Source organism: Penicillium subrubescens (assembly GCF_028828155.1).
Source record: "Penicillium subrubescens strain IBT 31985 chromosome Unknown utg000005l_segment0_segment0, whole genome shotgun sequence".
In the NCBI taxonomy this organism is placed as follows: Eukaryota; Fungi; Ascomycota; class Eurotiomycetes; order Eurotiales; family Aspergillaceae; genus Penicillium; species Penicillium subrubescens.
Window position 1 is genome coordinate 2,336,899 of NW_026643155.1, and position 14,921 is coordinate 2,351,819.

At 51.0% G+C, this 14,921-nt stretch overlaps 5 protein-coding genes across 5 annotated transcripts; 2 read left to right on the forward strand and 3 right to left on the reverse strand.

The window, feature by feature from the left end:
• Positions 1-142: 142 nt before the first annotated feature.
• Positions 143-2,499, reverse strand: N7473_007365 (Zn(II)2Cys6 transcription factor; the record flags this gene model as incomplete). Its single annotated transcript, XM_057153305.1, has 4 exons — positions 143-1,390; positions 1,441-1,914; positions 1,967-1,994; positions 2,075-2,499. 4 exons carry the CDS (start codon positions 2,497-2,499, stop codon positions 143-145), a joined length of 2,175 nt encoding a protein of 724 aa, XP_057007643.1.
• Positions 2,500-2,935: 436 nt separating this feature from the next.
• grc3 (uncharacterized protein) lies at positions 2,936-5,574 on the reverse strand (the record flags this gene model as incomplete). The annotated part of the gene is made up of 4 exons (XM_057153306.1): positions 2,936-4,540; positions 4,599-4,910; positions 4,963-5,483; positions 5,541-5,574. 4 exons carry the CDS (start codon positions 5,572-5,574, stop codon positions 2,936-2,938), a joined length of 2,472 nt encoding a protein of 823 aa, XP_057007644.1.
• A 309-nt stretch (positions 5,575-5,883) lies between these two features.
• Positions 5,884-6,964, forward strand: N7473_007367 (DNA-directed RNA polymerase I subunit RPA34; the record flags this gene model as incomplete). The annotated part of the gene is made up of 2 exons (XM_057153307.1): positions 5,884-6,143; positions 6,211-6,964. 2 exons carry the CDS (start codon positions 5,884-5,886, stop codon positions 6,962-6,964), a joined length of 1,014 nt encoding a protein of 337 aa, XP_057007645.1.
• Positions 6,965-7,104: 140 nt separating this feature from the next.
• N7473_007368 (sugar porter family MFS transporter) lies at positions 7,105-8,869 on the reverse strand (the record flags this gene model as incomplete). Its single annotated transcript, XM_057153308.1, has 4 exons — positions 7,105-7,503; positions 7,573-8,220; positions 8,282-8,720; positions 8,793-8,869. 4 exons carry the CDS (start codon positions 8,867-8,869, stop codon positions 7,105-7,107), a joined length of 1,563 nt encoding a protein of 520 aa, XP_057007646.1.
• A 1,576-nt stretch (positions 8,870-10,445) lies between these two features.
• On the forward strand, positions 10,446-14,595 carry atg26 (uncharacterized protein; the record flags this gene model as incomplete). The annotated part of the gene is made up of 3 exons (XM_057153309.1): positions 10,446-11,669; positions 11,720-14,269; positions 14,329-14,595. The coding sequence occupies 3 exons, from the start codon at positions 10,446-10,448 to the stop codon at positions 14,593-14,595; spliced, it is 4,041 nt and encodes a 1,346-aa protein (XP_057007647.1).
• Positions 14,596-14,921: the final 326 nt, after the last annotated feature.

Genomic DNA, 14,921 nt, shown 5'->3' on the forward strand with positions numbered 1-14,921 from the left:
TATTCTTAGACATCGATCGAATAGACATAGGAACCTCACAGATTTAAGATCTACTATATGAGCAGCCAGAATCCCCTTTCTAGAATGTTGTTTTCGTGAATCTTCGACATAATATGATTGATGATGTAGCACAGCGTTCATCTTACCACGCATGACGTTCACGGAAGCCCCACATCGATGCCCAAGTCTGATGCATTTCCTGTTCAGCTGCGGATAGAGATGAAGATTGCCCCGGAGCGTTGGATGTGGGCAACGGCCCATTGCCGGCCCCTGAATAGGTCTGTGGCCCGGTCATCGGATAGACCGAATTCGAGGCACCAAATCCCATCGGGACTGGCATGAGCAAGTCGGTGACATCGATATTGGTAAATTGGCCGAATAGCTGCTCCATGTTACTGTTTTCTTCGGTCTGTGCCGTCTCGGCCATTCTCTCTCTCAGATTCACCACGATTCTCGGAGGAACCAATGACTCTCGTCTCGCGGGTTCAAAATCTTTCCAAGCCTTTTCAAGAGCCTCCCAGGCCTGGAGAATAATCTTGGCGAAGGTTTTGAAAATTTTACTGCCGAGAAGACTAGCAGCGGTAAATCGCACCTCGTAATTATCGCTCATAACCTCCCAAGCTTGTTTGGCTTCCGGACGAGTAGGCTGTTTGATCAACTCTTGGACAATGTGAATATAGGCCGGAAGAGGGAAGTACGATAGAAGAAGCCATCGGTAACCTTTGGTTAAAGGCGAACTAATGATTCTCGTATCGCTCTCAAGCACTCTGAACGCGTATAGCATTGCTGTATCATTCTGTCTCTTTGTCTGAGGCCCAGAGCAACACCGTGAATAGTGTTGTAGAAGTCGATATTTTGAGAGAGTGCATCTCATCATCCAGATTGTCATGAAATGAAGTGGATTGTGCGAATCGCAGTGGTCAAGATAGCCTTTCTCGATTATTTTCTCTAAAGCATCAAAGTTCCCTCCGCCAGGAAGCTCTTTGGCAACAGCCTTTAGAGATGGATTGGTAAAGTCCAGATGGAAGGAGCTGTGGCGAACGAACTCCCCTATTTCGCAGCGCAAAAGGGTGAAGATACCCTCGGTGACTTTGCCCTGTACCGGCGGTGGTTCCTTCATCTCTGGGCGAAGGTCATAATCATTCACGTTGAGAGGGATCTTGCAGTCCCAAGTTGGGGCCAGTATGGTGGTTCTATAGTCCGACAGCTCACTGATTCGAGCGTCAAACATTACAAATGACCACCATAATCTTCGGCGCATTTCGGCTTCAAGGACAGGATATTTTGAGTTGGTCGACTCATACTGCATACCCATGCGTTGGGCAATGCGACACGCGATTCCGAGCATAGATGACAGAGAGCGAGGGTCCGTGCTAGGCTGTACCGAAACCTAGACATCATTCTTAGCAGGAACATCAAAGGTCATCAAGTTAAACTTACCAGATAGAGGTATAGTGCGGTTAGACAATCGCGATCGGCGGACCGTAAGAAGCCACAATTCAACAGAGCTTGCTGACAGCCAAACTGAAACTTCCTAAGAAGATCGGCCTTTGGCATCCCAAACAATGCTTCACATTCCTCGCCAAGACTTGATACAGCCATGCTGTAGATGCTAAACATCAAAGCTTCAAGGGCGGGAGTGATATTGGCCGGATCACTCGCAGCTTCAATGATGCGACCCTGGAACGTTGGAGTATGGGTAACTCTTAGCAGTGGGTTGACATTGTCGAGATAGACTTGCCAGAGCCGGAATATATGTACCGTCTCCGGATGGAACGTTGATAATTCAACAGCTCCCTGTCGCGAGCCAAAAAGAAGGTGATCGTCATTATCGAAGAGATTATCCCAGGTCTTGCCGACCATGACCTCCCGAACACCATCATTCAAATCGCCGTCGTTGTTCACACCTCGGAACTGGGTTCGGAAATGTGAGTGAGTCTCATACATAGATGTGGGGGTCACATACGCCTTGACTCATAGCATGCCATATGTTCCTGCAACGGTTCGTTAGTCTCCAAAAAATCACATTAGAGCATAAAGCAGTCTATTGTCGAGCAAATGGGTTGTGTCTCACTTGGCTTCAAGCTCGCTTTTTGGTTTCGAAGGGCCAGCTGCAAATGACCCATCGGCCCTCTCGGATTCTGGCTGTTCAGCGCCCGAATCTTCAGTTTCCTCTTGAAAGTCCTCGCTTCTTGCGCTTGAGGTAGAGTCTTTGTGAAGTGGCTCAAACTTGATCTTGTTCTCACGGAGCAGATCCTCATAGCTCCGAAGGCGATCTAGCAGTTGACGCTCGGGGAATCGCCGTCTTCGCGGACGTGTCTGCGTGGATGGTACGCATTGCATTTGATGCTTAATACAATTAGCGCAAGGGAACTTGCGATCACATTTCACCTTGCGCTGTTGACAAAGGATGCAGGCTAGGACTCGTTGCGACTTGGCGGATGAGTGGTGAAGCGGGGCCTTACAGGCACCTTGATTGCTAGGACCTGGCATCGACATGGCTCTCTTAGTGCACTTGCCCTTCTTGTTTATCCACAGAGAAGGATCAGTTTCTTAGCACTGGAGAGCAGATCAATTATACAGGACTTTTCCAGGAATTTTCGAAGCAAAGTCAGGAATGAGAGAGGATATCCCCTCGGGCCTTAGTAATCCCCGAAATGCGTCACCTTCGGGTTGTAGTAAAGCCCGAGCTGGGAAGACAGAAACCATATCGACCAGTGACAGCGTAGTGTTTGTTGGTGGCTTTGAATATTCACGAAAAGTAGACTATCAACGCCACCTTTGAGAATTCTCGCCGAGATGGCTTTACAATCAGCATTTACAAGAGAGTGACAAGTTGGAATGAAGCATCGAGCGGCGTGCGCCGGTCCCGGGGTCTATGTATATTGCGAGAAGTATGGATGGGATGTTGGTATACAAATACATGCAAAATACACTACCAGTCAGTCTCGCTCTCACTGCCTGGGTTAGCCTTCTTTCTCAACTTCCATAGCGACTTCTCCCGCCGCGCCGCAGCCTCGCGATGGCGGCGGCTGTTGTCCTCCACCACTGTCATCCAGGGCACGTTACTTGCACGACGAATCCTTTTTCGCAGTACTGCGAGTGTCTCCTTCTGTTTGTCCTGTCCAACTGCGGTATCGTTAACCTTCTTTCCTCGGGCAATCGACTTCTGATAGCGCCTCTCGGCAGCCCGCGCTGCATAATATTCCTCGCTCACAGCCCAATTAGGGTTATCCAGCGGGCCACGGACTAGGACAAGCTCATGTCCTTGTTCAATAGCCTCCTGTAGGCGTGACGATGGAATGGGCGTGGAGAGCTCCAGTTGATGCGACTCGACGTTGACAGATCTGATCAGAGCCAGACCAAGGCAGTTTGAGGCACTAGGATTTAGAGGGACGGAGGTTCCAGCACCAACATATAGGTAGGGAAGGTCTTCCTCTGGGGTTCTGAAGACGCTGTCGACCAAGGCCCCAGAGGCTGCGCCATTGACTTGCGGTTCGCTTGAGTCCATTTCAACGTCTTCATCCGCATCAACATCGGGTTCATCATCGTTCTCATCCTCATCCGGCTTATATGCCGATGAGTCGTTGGCGGCACCCATGATTGCGTTTGGGGATTCAACAGCCACAACTCCGACAACGGCTCCTTCAAGGACCTCACGAAGCATACCAGGGTTGATGTGAGATCCCAACACCATGATGCCCAAAATCCCCTGCTTATCACCCGCGTAATTCACGGCAATAGGTCTCGTGCGGGAGAGAGGCGCATCCGACCAAAGTGGATTGCTGAGACCACTAGGGTTGGACAGGTGGAAGTAAGATTGGATCTGCATTGAGCGCAGTTGGGCGCTTGATCGGCTCACAAAGTCCGTAGGCTGCGATGGCAGGATAGTCATGGAGACTCGAGCCTCGTTGGCAGCCGAATTCAAAGGCTCGGCGACTTCCGCAGGACCCTTCTCACTCATGTACACAACATCGGAGAGACCGAGAGTCTTGATCAGCCAAGTCGCCACTTCTAATCCCTGGCCGAAGATCCACCCAGGGTAGTTTATAATTAACGGGCATTGAGGGTACCTTGTTAGCAAGGTTCGATACTGCTCCATCAGGTCCATGGTAGCCAGAGCATAATGGTCCGGGTCTTCTTTAGGGGAGGTTGCCCCGATGTGGTGGGCTCGCAAAATCTGGCCATCGCGAGAGTCATCGAGAGAAGGGTGGGTGAAAGGAGGTCCAAAGAAAGGAGCGCGTAAGTGTGCAAGGTAGACCTGTCCCATGGGGGCGAACTCGGGCTGGCCAGGATCCAAATCGAGGAACGCACAGCCGTCGGTATTAATATAGCCATTCTCCGTTTCTGGAGCTGGGCTGAGGACGTGGTTCAGGAGGTAGCGACTGAAAGTTGATTTTCCCGAGGCCTTGGGACCGCAGACTAGGACTCGTAGTTGACCATGTCTCTGGGAGAGCGCTTTCATTGATGCACTCCACTTTTTGTCAAGATGAAGAGGTCGCAGATGTCTTTTTAGAGAGTCATCCGCGGAGGTATACAACTATCAAAAATTAGTCTCACCATAGGAAAACTGGGCAAGAGATTCAGGATGCACTTACCACCGAGAAAGTTCTGCGCGAATCTTTGAGGGCGCCTTTCAAGGTGATTTTATCTGCAGCGGTATTTTCTCCATTCCAAATCTTCTGATAGAGTGGCGAAAAATCTCGTAGGCGAGCGAGACCACTCTTACAAGACTTGATCTCGACCTCTGCCTCGCCATCTACTCCAGAAACACATTTGATGACCGGCAAGGAGTGAGTTGATGGAGCGTAAACCCTAAATGCCCGGGCTGAAGGGTGCAGCTTAGCACCCATGAGGCTCACAACTCCTCGTTTAACCCAAAGCTCATATTGTCCCAACAACGCCAAATTCTAAAGTCGAGTAAGCGTCATTGAAGTTTTTAGCTGAAAGTGTTTACCATACCGTCTTTTCTTTGATACGAACACACATGGTGTCGTCATCCGCGTATATTATATTGCTCTTGTTCAGCCGTGCTTTAGACAGAGGGAAGTTTTGAAGCTCCGCTGGAGTGTCTGCGGGCGATTCGTATCCATCAGCGTCTCCAATGACAGAAGCAACCTCGTCTTCTGCCATTTCCACCTCATCTTCGACTTTATCCTGCTCGATTTCTTCCTGGTCCGAGTCACCATTCTCCTCGACCACCTCATCGGACTGTGGTTGCAATTGGTTGGATTTCAGTGGTTTCTTTTGCTGTCCAGCCCTTGTCACTGCAGGCGACGAAACCTCTTGCTTCGTTGACGACCTTGTGCGGGGTCCTTTGGCTCCTTCGCCATTTTGGGTGACCTTTTGCGCCTCAAGAGATCGACGAGGTCGTTTCGAAGGTGGCTCGTTCGTAATCTCGACAATGACTTCGGTCTTCGCGGCTTGCGCTTGTTGCTGCCGAGCTTTGCGCGCCGCGACAGCGCTCATGGCGCTGACTGGGGCTGACGAAGGCATTAACGAGGGGCTCGACGTCGTATTCGTAGATATTGGGGTATTACCGGCAGACTGTTGCTTCTCGGCCTTTCGTTTCATCGTTCAATGCTGTGGCAACAGTCCAAAGACCTGATTTTCGGTCGATAATGCGGCGATGAAGCCGATAAGCAAAAAAAGTTGGCATGTGGTCCGTGCTCCCGCGGAGCAGAAAAAAAGATCGGCCGTAACCCTCCCTTCAACGTCGCAGAGACTCGGCAGTTTGCATAGCTACAAGATCACTTTACTTGCAATTGATTATCCATTGCGCACTAGACCCGCTCTTTGGCCTTTTTCTTCGATCCCGAAAGTCGTCCCGACTCGCAACCAGCCCTTCTTATCCGAGTGCAGCGCAGAGCGCCACCAGCCACTATGGCACCCGCTTCCTCTTCCTCGAGCGACAGCAGCTCCAGCAGATCAACCTCACCCGAGCCTGCAAACACACAGAAGAAGGCTATTAAGTCAGCGACCAAGACCAAGGACGAGGTCGAAGATGACTCGTCAGACTCCTCAGACTCGTCCGATTCGGACTCCAGCTCTGATTCGGGTTCAGAGTCCGACAGCGAGTCTGGAAGCTCAAGTGAGATGGACACAAGTGAGGACGCTACGGAGGAGCAGTCACCAGCGAAGAGGTGAGTATATTCATTCCCGTTGCGCTCAATTGTCTCTTGAGTGCATTTGAATTGACCAAAATCATAGGGTTCACATTCCTGGTCCGAATCAGCCGTACAAGCCACCCTTCGGCTTCAAGTCCGCAAAGAAGCAAACTCCACCATCCTCAAGCACCTCCTCCGTACTTTCAAACCTGCGAGGCAAGCAAGTCTTCCACATCACCGCGCCGTCATTCCTCCCGTTGTCCAAGGTCAAAGAGATCACTATGTCCGAGGTTCTGAAGGGCGAGCCGATCCTGACATACGATGGTAAAAACTACGGAATTCCGGCCGATTCCATCACCGATAACGATCCCGAGGGCAAGTCTCTGCTTGTGTACGACGAGAGTACTCAAACGTATAGCAACAAAGCCGACCACATCCAGAGCTTCCACGTACAGGAGTTCGCCGGTCTGCCGCAGAAGGCCGTTCAGTCCACTGCCACCGCAATTGAGATCTTGCGAGATGCTGTCAAGCCCCCGCGCCCGCAACCAAAGGGAATGAAGATGCGCTTCCGCCCCGTCGGCAGCCTCCCCAGCGAGCCAGAGACCCTTGGATTCAGCTCGGAATCCGAGTCTGAGGAGCCTCAATCCAAGGTCCCCGCTGGTGAGAAGGAGAAGGAGCGCAAGAGGAAGCATTCCCACACCGAGGGAGATGCTTCTCAGGCCAGTGCCGAGCCCCGGAAGAAGTCCAAGAAGCACACACAAGAGAACGATCACGACGCAGAGCGGAGTCAGAAGAAGTCGAAGAAGTCTCACAAAGACCGCGAGGAGAAGAAGCGGAAAAGGTCTGAAAAGGCATGATTAGGCGCTTTGGGTTTATTTAGCTAAAAGATATCTTCGTTATATGATCTACGGGGCAATTCCAATGTACAATTTTACCTTCTTGAGGCACGTGCCTATTGCCGCCACAACTGCGCAATCCATTCACCACGAGAAGTCTCTTAGGACCGGTGTTTGAGGTTGGCATGGAAATTCTCATGCACGCTGACGAGTTGCACTTTCTTTCCCTCCGCGTTCAGCACGCCACCCTTCTCACCATCATCAGAGGAGCTACGCTCAGCAGCCTCCCATTCTGTACCGGCAGCAACCTCAAGGTTCTTTCCCCGAGTCTCCTTGACAAAGAACCAGCAGAAGATAGCAGCAACAATGTCAAAGCCCATGAAGATGAGGAAGGTGTTTGCACCAACATTTGCGATCATGTAGGGACTCGCGAAGGAGAAGCAGAATGACGATGCCCAGTGAGCCAACATGCTAACTGCCAGACCCAGGGCGCGAATGCGTGTAGGGAAGATCTCGGGGACGTAAGCCCAGGGCAGAGGGCCCCAAGAGCAGTTGTAGATCTAGTGTTCGCAATATTAGCAATGATTGTATAGATGGCAAGGCAAGAGGAATTGACTAGGGAGACTAACCATAATGTCCAGGTAAATCATCGCTACAGTCGCCCTTCCAGCTGCCGTAACGCTGGTTGCGGATTGGGTTGGGATATAGTCGACAATCAGGGCAGTAATCAACATGCAAGCAGCCATCAAAGCCGAGCCACTCACTAACGTAATACGACGACTGAGCCGTTCCGCCAGGAAGATGATGAAGAACGTGCACGAGATGACCTTGACAGCACCGAACAGACCGGTCAGAAGCATGTTCCGGTCTGTCCCGCTACCTGCAATCAACTTGAAGTACTGCGGCGCGAATACAGCCAGAGCACTGCTACCAGTTGCATTCTGGAATATGAACAGGAGAGGGCCAACGAGGAAACGGAGACGATTTGCAGGTTCAAGAAGTTCACGAAGAGAGAAGCCCTCCCGCTCAGCACGCTCAGCTTGAAGTCCCAGCTGGGTCTCTGCGAACTCATCACGGGTCTTTGGCGTGTCACCACCTCGGATCCAAACGATAGATTTCCAGGCGTCGTCTGTACGGTTTTGCGACAAGAGCCAGCGGAGAGATTCTGGCAGGGTGAAAGTGCCAATGAAGAGAATACCTCCAGATATCAATTGAAGACCGACGGGTATCTGCCATTCACGCGATGTGCCTGCAATCGATGTGCTCTTGGCAACGCCCTGCTCGGTCATTAGTCCATGTCATATCTTATGATTCGTGTTCAAGCATGTTGAATCTCACATAGTCAACCCAGTATGCGGTGAAAACTCCCCATGTATAGAGCCACTGATAGAACGAACCACAGCGACCGCGAATCTCCTTCGGCGTCATCTCTGCCGAGTACATGGGAATCACGACACTCTGTCCACCCATGCCTAGACCAGCAACCACGCGACCAACATACCAAGCTGCCAGCGAGTGAGTGTTGATGACCTGGATCACGACGCCGATAACGAAGAGGGCAGTCGAGCCAATGATGGCGATTTTGCGCCCATATTTGTTGGTCAACGGATAAACGAAGAGAGCTGCAATGAAAGACCCAAGCTGCTCCAAGCCCACCGTAAGCGACGAAACCTTGGACTGGTGCTTGCTGGTATAGCCAAAATCTTTCTGAAAGGACGTGAAGCTCAGGATTCCGCCAGCCACTCCCGAGTCGTAAGCGGAGAGGAAAGATGAGATACTAGATAGGTGTAAGTCAGGCTGTCACGAATTACTTTTCGATAGTATGAGGTAGAAGCTCCCGCCAACTTACAAAACGATGGCTGCCAAATGATAGGCCCGCCAAGTACCCAGACGGGTGTTGAGTTCAGGAACACTGAAGAGCCCCATAGTGATTTGGAGTTGAGAGACTGAATACGAGATTGGGATACGATCAGTGAGAGCCAAGGCGAGGCCAAGACCTGACATATAAAGCTTTTCTTTTGAAGCGCCATAGCATGGTGATCACTGCCAAGGTGAGAACTGTCATGGTGAGTAGATACAGGGATCTTTTTGCGTGCTGTCCGATCTGACGCCAGCCGGGGTTGACTTGGGTTTAGCCTGGTGTTAATTAGATGTTTGTATGTAGTGGTTTGGCAGTGTTCACTGTTCAGTGGTCGTCGTTACGCCCATGTCCAGCCTCGTTGGTGGAGGTAAGCACGCCTTCCTTTGGTGCAATGGTGTTATGGATCTTCGATGCGCTTCAACGCACCTATTCGCGGCGTCCATGGGAATACTACGTTGGTATTCTGGTTGTTAGGATCCAGGACGCGCGTCCTTGGATGGGCTTGGAAAGGCTTCCCGTGTACGAAGTTTTATTTGTGGTGTGCTTATTTTGTGGAAAGGTCGAAGCAAGGGGGCCCATGCATGGTCTATCTCCCGCCCAGGCACAGCGGAAGGTCCATTCCCATATATGGTGATCGGAGAGAATACGAGGGTGCTAAGATCACCCAATATTATTGTCGTTTCCCCTCCGCGGAACGAGATCTCAAATCTAAGAGAGATGAACAGGCACACCTTGTTTTATCTCACTTCCATATATTTACTGTAATCAACACCCCCTATCGAGGGTATCGGGCTTAGTTGGACGTGCTCTTAACAGGTCGGCTCCATATCCGCCACAATTGACTGTAAATCATTGTTTGAAGGTTGAATATCAGCAAGTAATCTGAGACTCGGCATTATCATAGCCAGAAAATGACTGATAATAAGAGGCATGTCTGGAAGAAAGCGTTGTTGAGCCTCCTGACGGGAAACCTATCCATCATCGATTATATAAGCAGTCACCTGACAGCCCGTGATGCCGCCATCACATGCCCTGGCCGTCGTAATAACCAACCATCGATATCATCGAAACCTTGCGAGGCAGCTGATGCGCCTCACTGGACTACTTGGAATACCCTTTTGCCCTCCCACACTCTTTATTAGCGACTGACTCACTGCATGTTACGGACTATCCCTGATCTGTCACTTCCTGGTCTTTGAATGGTTACTTGCGGGGCCGTTTGATTTGCTTATCGATCCCGCAAAGCTCCTTATCGCCCTGTTGGAGCTGTCTGAGCTACCTGACTTGCTTCGCTGGATGGTTCAGTTCCCAGCGTCTGACCATACACATTTCATCTGACATGACCTTGTCAGTTGCATATCTGCTATTTGGCTTGCCGTGATCGAAGCCCGCCTGACGCGGGCCCCGAGGCCAATACCTATCCCTGATCGCCGCCCTATCGGCCCCGAGCTGCCATCCACTCACCCCGGCCTGACTCCTCCGATCGCTACTACACTTCTCCACAGCGGCTTTGAACTTGCTCGGCCTTGACCTTCAACGTTTTCTTCTAGGAACAACGACTTGTGATATCCTAGGATGCGGCCTTTCTTAGATGATGCCAAAAGGCAGTCGGAACGGGCGGATCAGAGGTTGAGTGCAAGCATGAGGCCTTCCTCTGGCCAGCGTTTGCTTTCCGACCGATTGCCGGAGCGATTTAAAGATGGCGATGATGCCCAGATTGATTATACAGCTCCACCACAGAACATGCGTTCTAGAGATGGCCACATGCACTATATGCAACAGTCTCTGTTTTCCGTCCTCGCTGCCGTTGGCTCCAGATCAGATTTTCGTGGTCGCTTCGATGACTCCAGTGATAGCGATGGAGAAGCCGAAGAAGGGCATACAAATACAGGCCTACAATCGGGGTCCAGCCGAGAAGGCTCATCGGACCGACGTCGCACCAGCGGGAAGTCAGACACGACCCCACAAGACGGAGCTGACGAGCGAGGACGTCGTCATCTCAGAACGAAATCAGAGAACAAACTACTGCGAAGGATACCGGGAGTAGGATCCCAGGAAACACAGGATGAGCCGCTAGCAGCCAGCGCAGCGACTCTCAAAATACCGATGAGGCGAACACGTAGTGCCACCCCCCGGGCAGCTCCCATCCTCGCTCGCATGGTACAAGCTCAGAATCGCTTTGACACCGCTGCGAAGCCCGAAAATCCGCCATCCAGACCGGACTCTCCAAGTCAAGATCGCCCAGAGTCATCTTCATCTGCCTTGTCTACACGGCTAATGGAGATGTTTGGCTTTGAAAGTCCTGAAAAGGTATTAGTAGAGTATGCCTGCGCTCTTCTGCAGAGTATGCTCCTTCAGGGATACATGTATGTCACGGAAGGACATATCTGCTTCTATGCCTATCTCCCAAAGAAGTCTACCACAGCCATAAAGTCTGGGTTCCTCTCGAAGCGTGGTCGAAAAAATCCCAAATACAATCGCTACTGGTTTGTTTTGAGGGGTGACGTCTTATCATACTACGCCGATTCTTCGAACCTTTACTTCCCAAGTGGCCATGTAGATCTCCGGTACGGGATCTCTGCGTCTCTCGCCGATACCCAGGCCCAAGGATCCGATGCGAAGGATTTTCAAGTCACGACCGATCAGCGAACCTACCATTTCAGAGCCGATAGTGCCGCAAGTGCCAAGGAGTGGGTGAAATCTCTCCAGCAGGTCATATTCCGCTTCCACAATGAAGGTGATAGTGTCAAGATTGCTTTTCCCATTGAGAGCGTGATTGACTTGGAGGAGAGTCCCATGGCCGAGTTTGCCGAGACCTTCAAAATTCGGGTCCTGGATAACAATGAGACCTATGCCATTGACGAGGTAATTCTTGGTCCTTCACATTTATTTATACAGATCTGACTGTTTGTTAGTATTTCTTCACTTTCTTCAACTCCGGTCAGGATGCTTTTAATTATCTCAAGAGCTTGGTCAATTCCTCCCCCGCAAAGAACCTATCCGATGAGTCCCCTCACAAGGGCGGCACCAAACATTCGAATATACTGGCTGCCAACAGCCGGCGTCTGTCTATCCAGACAGAGAACCAGTCCCCACACGGTCGAAGCATTGAGACCGATCCCCAAGATTCCACAGACTCGTTTGCTCAATCAATAGATCGAGGCACGGAATCATCGCCAATCGTCCAGTCAATCACCGAGACCAATGAATCGGCAAGTCAAATACTTAACCGAAGTGATGTCTTCCAGTCACCTACCATGCGATCGTTACCGAGGCGTCCCTCTGATGTGGTTGAGGCGGGTCGGCGACGCTCCGATGATACTGCCCGATCCGCATCCGCACGACTAGGCGATATGGTGCGGCGAGACAGCTCGGGCTTGTCCAGCCCCAACAGAAATGCAGATGACATTCGCGGCGGTCGCGGGCCTGCGGATCAACGGATTCCCCATTCGTCTCGGCAACCCCCTGGTGTACCCTTGAACGATCTCGTCAAAGCTGGAGCATACCCTCTCCAGCGTGCCGCCGGATTTGCCGAATACCTCAAAAGCAGATCCAAGCAGATGAGTAGCTTACTAGCAACGGAATCAATGGGCTATATCGAGAAGGTCTCTGGCATGTGGGCAGGAGGTCAGAAACATTATGGAGAGAAGGAAGAGGTGCTTCATGATGACCCAACGGTTGATCCAGAGGACAAGGAAGACGGGCTCAAACATGGAGACCGATTCCGAGCCCATTTTGGTCTCCCTGCCACGGAACATCTCCAAGCTACATACTATGCTTACTTGACCCGTGTTCTTCCTTTATACGGAAAGATATATCTCAGCGAGAGGAAGATTTGTTTCCGCAGTTTGCTTCCAGGCACTCGCACAAAGATGATCCTGCCACTCAAGGATGTCGAGAACGTGGAGAAGGAGAAAGGATTCCGGTTCGGCTATCACGGTCTTGTTGTCATAGTTCGTGGTCATGAAGAGCTTTTCTTCGAGTTCAATTCCGCCGATGCACGAGACGACTGTGCTGTAACACTGCATCAAAACTTGGAATCTGTCAAATACCTGGTGGAGTCGGGCCTGCTGGCGGAGGAAGAGCGCGATCGAGTTGAAGCGGCTAAAGCGGAGCATCGTATGCTTCAAGAGGCTAGACTTGACAGCCCCGATGAGCATGACACCCACCCAACGCTCAATGAGAGCTCGGCGGAAATTTCGCCATTCTTTGACGACCCTCGCGCCTCTATCATCAATTTCAAGCCAACCGAGTCGCTGAAGATCACTTGTCTGACAATCGGCTCTCGGGGTGATGTGCAACCCTACATTGCTCTGTGCAAGGGACTTCTCGCCGAAGGCCACAAGCCAAAGATTGCAACTCACGCCGAATTCGAGCCATGGATTCGCAGCCACGGCATTGATTTCGCTCTCGTAGATGGAGATCCTGCCGAGTTGATGCGGATCTGCGTGGAGAACGGGATGTTCACATATTCTTTCCTTCGAGAAGCCACGTCAAAGTTCAGAGGGTGGATCGACGACTTGCTTTCCTCATCGTGGGCCGGTTGCCAAGGTAGTGATGTGCTTATTGAATCGCCAAGTGCAATGGCCGGCATTCATATTGCAGAGGCTCTCCGAATTCCCTATTTCCGTGGCTTCACCATGCCATGGTCAAGGACTCGCGCATACCCACATGCTTTTGCAGTGCCAGAAACTCGCATGGGAGGAGCTTACAACTACATCACGTACGTGATGTTTGACAACATCTTTTGGAAAGCTATCGCAGGGCAGGTGAACCGCTGGCGCAATAACGAGTTGGGTCTCAAAGCCACTACTTTGGACAAGATGCAACAGAACAAGGTTCCATTTTTGTACAATTACTCTCCTTCCGTGGTGCCACCGCCCCTCGATTATCCAGATTGGATTCGCATCACAGGCTACTGGTTCTTGAATGAGGGCTCTGGCTGGACCCCGCCAGCTGAGCTTTCTGCCTTCATCCAACGGGCCCGTGACGATGGGAAGAAGATTGTCTACATTGGTTTTGGGTCTATTGTTGTTTCAGACCCCGCTGCTTTGACACGGACAGTTGTCGAGTCAGTGCGAAAAGCAGATGTTCGATGTATTCTCTCCAAGGGATGGTCAGACCGACTCGGTGATCCGTCTAGCCAGAAGGTTGAAATCCCCCTCCCGCCAGAAATCCACCAAATTCAATCGGCGCCCCACGACTGGCTGTTCTCACAGATTGACGCTGCCGCTCACCATGGAGGAGCTGGTACCACTGGAGCGAGTCTGCGAGCTGGTGTACCCACAATCATCAAACCGTTCTTTGGTGACCAATTCTTCTTTGGGTCTCGTGTCGAGGATTTAGGTGTGGGAATTTGCATGAAGAAACTAAATGTCAGTGTCTTCTCGCGGGCACTTTGGGAGGCCACGCACAGCGAGCGAATGATCGTCAAGGCGCGGAACTTGGGCCTCCAAATCCGTAATGTGAGTACTTCATCAATCGAGACTGTTAGGTTATATGGCTTCTAATCTGCGAAATACAGGAAGACGGTGTTGCTACAGCCATCCAATCTCTCTACAGAGATATGGAATACGCCAAGACACTCGCCCGTCAGCGTTCAATTGCCTCGTCCACGCCTTTCTCGCCTACCCCCTCCGCACAAGCCTCACCAGATCACGCCGATGACGATGTCGACGACATCGAAGAGTGGACTTTCGTCGGTGACGAGGGTGAAGCAGAGCTTTCAAAGCGAATGCGTGACCTCAGCGCATCAGACCGCGAGAAGGTGGCCTCGGCTATGTTTCAATGACCTTGCCTTGGCACTTGATTGATTTTATCATATGTTTTTTTTAACGTTTTTACGGCTGTTTTTCTCTCATTGATTTGAGTGATTTTGATATCTAATGATGTCATGGAAGCGAGCTTCATGATTTACGAATGCATGCGTCTTTAATTATCTGGCGTTTGCGAGTCAGATACTGTGTCAATTTGTTCCTTTGCTTATTTTGGGTTGTCTTTGATTGGGTACACCATGTTTCCTTCTTTTCAATTTTTACTATAACCTCTAATCAGCTAGACTGTTTTCGTTTCGTGGATCAAATGCATTGTGCTTGATTATCAAGAAATCCTTTCCTA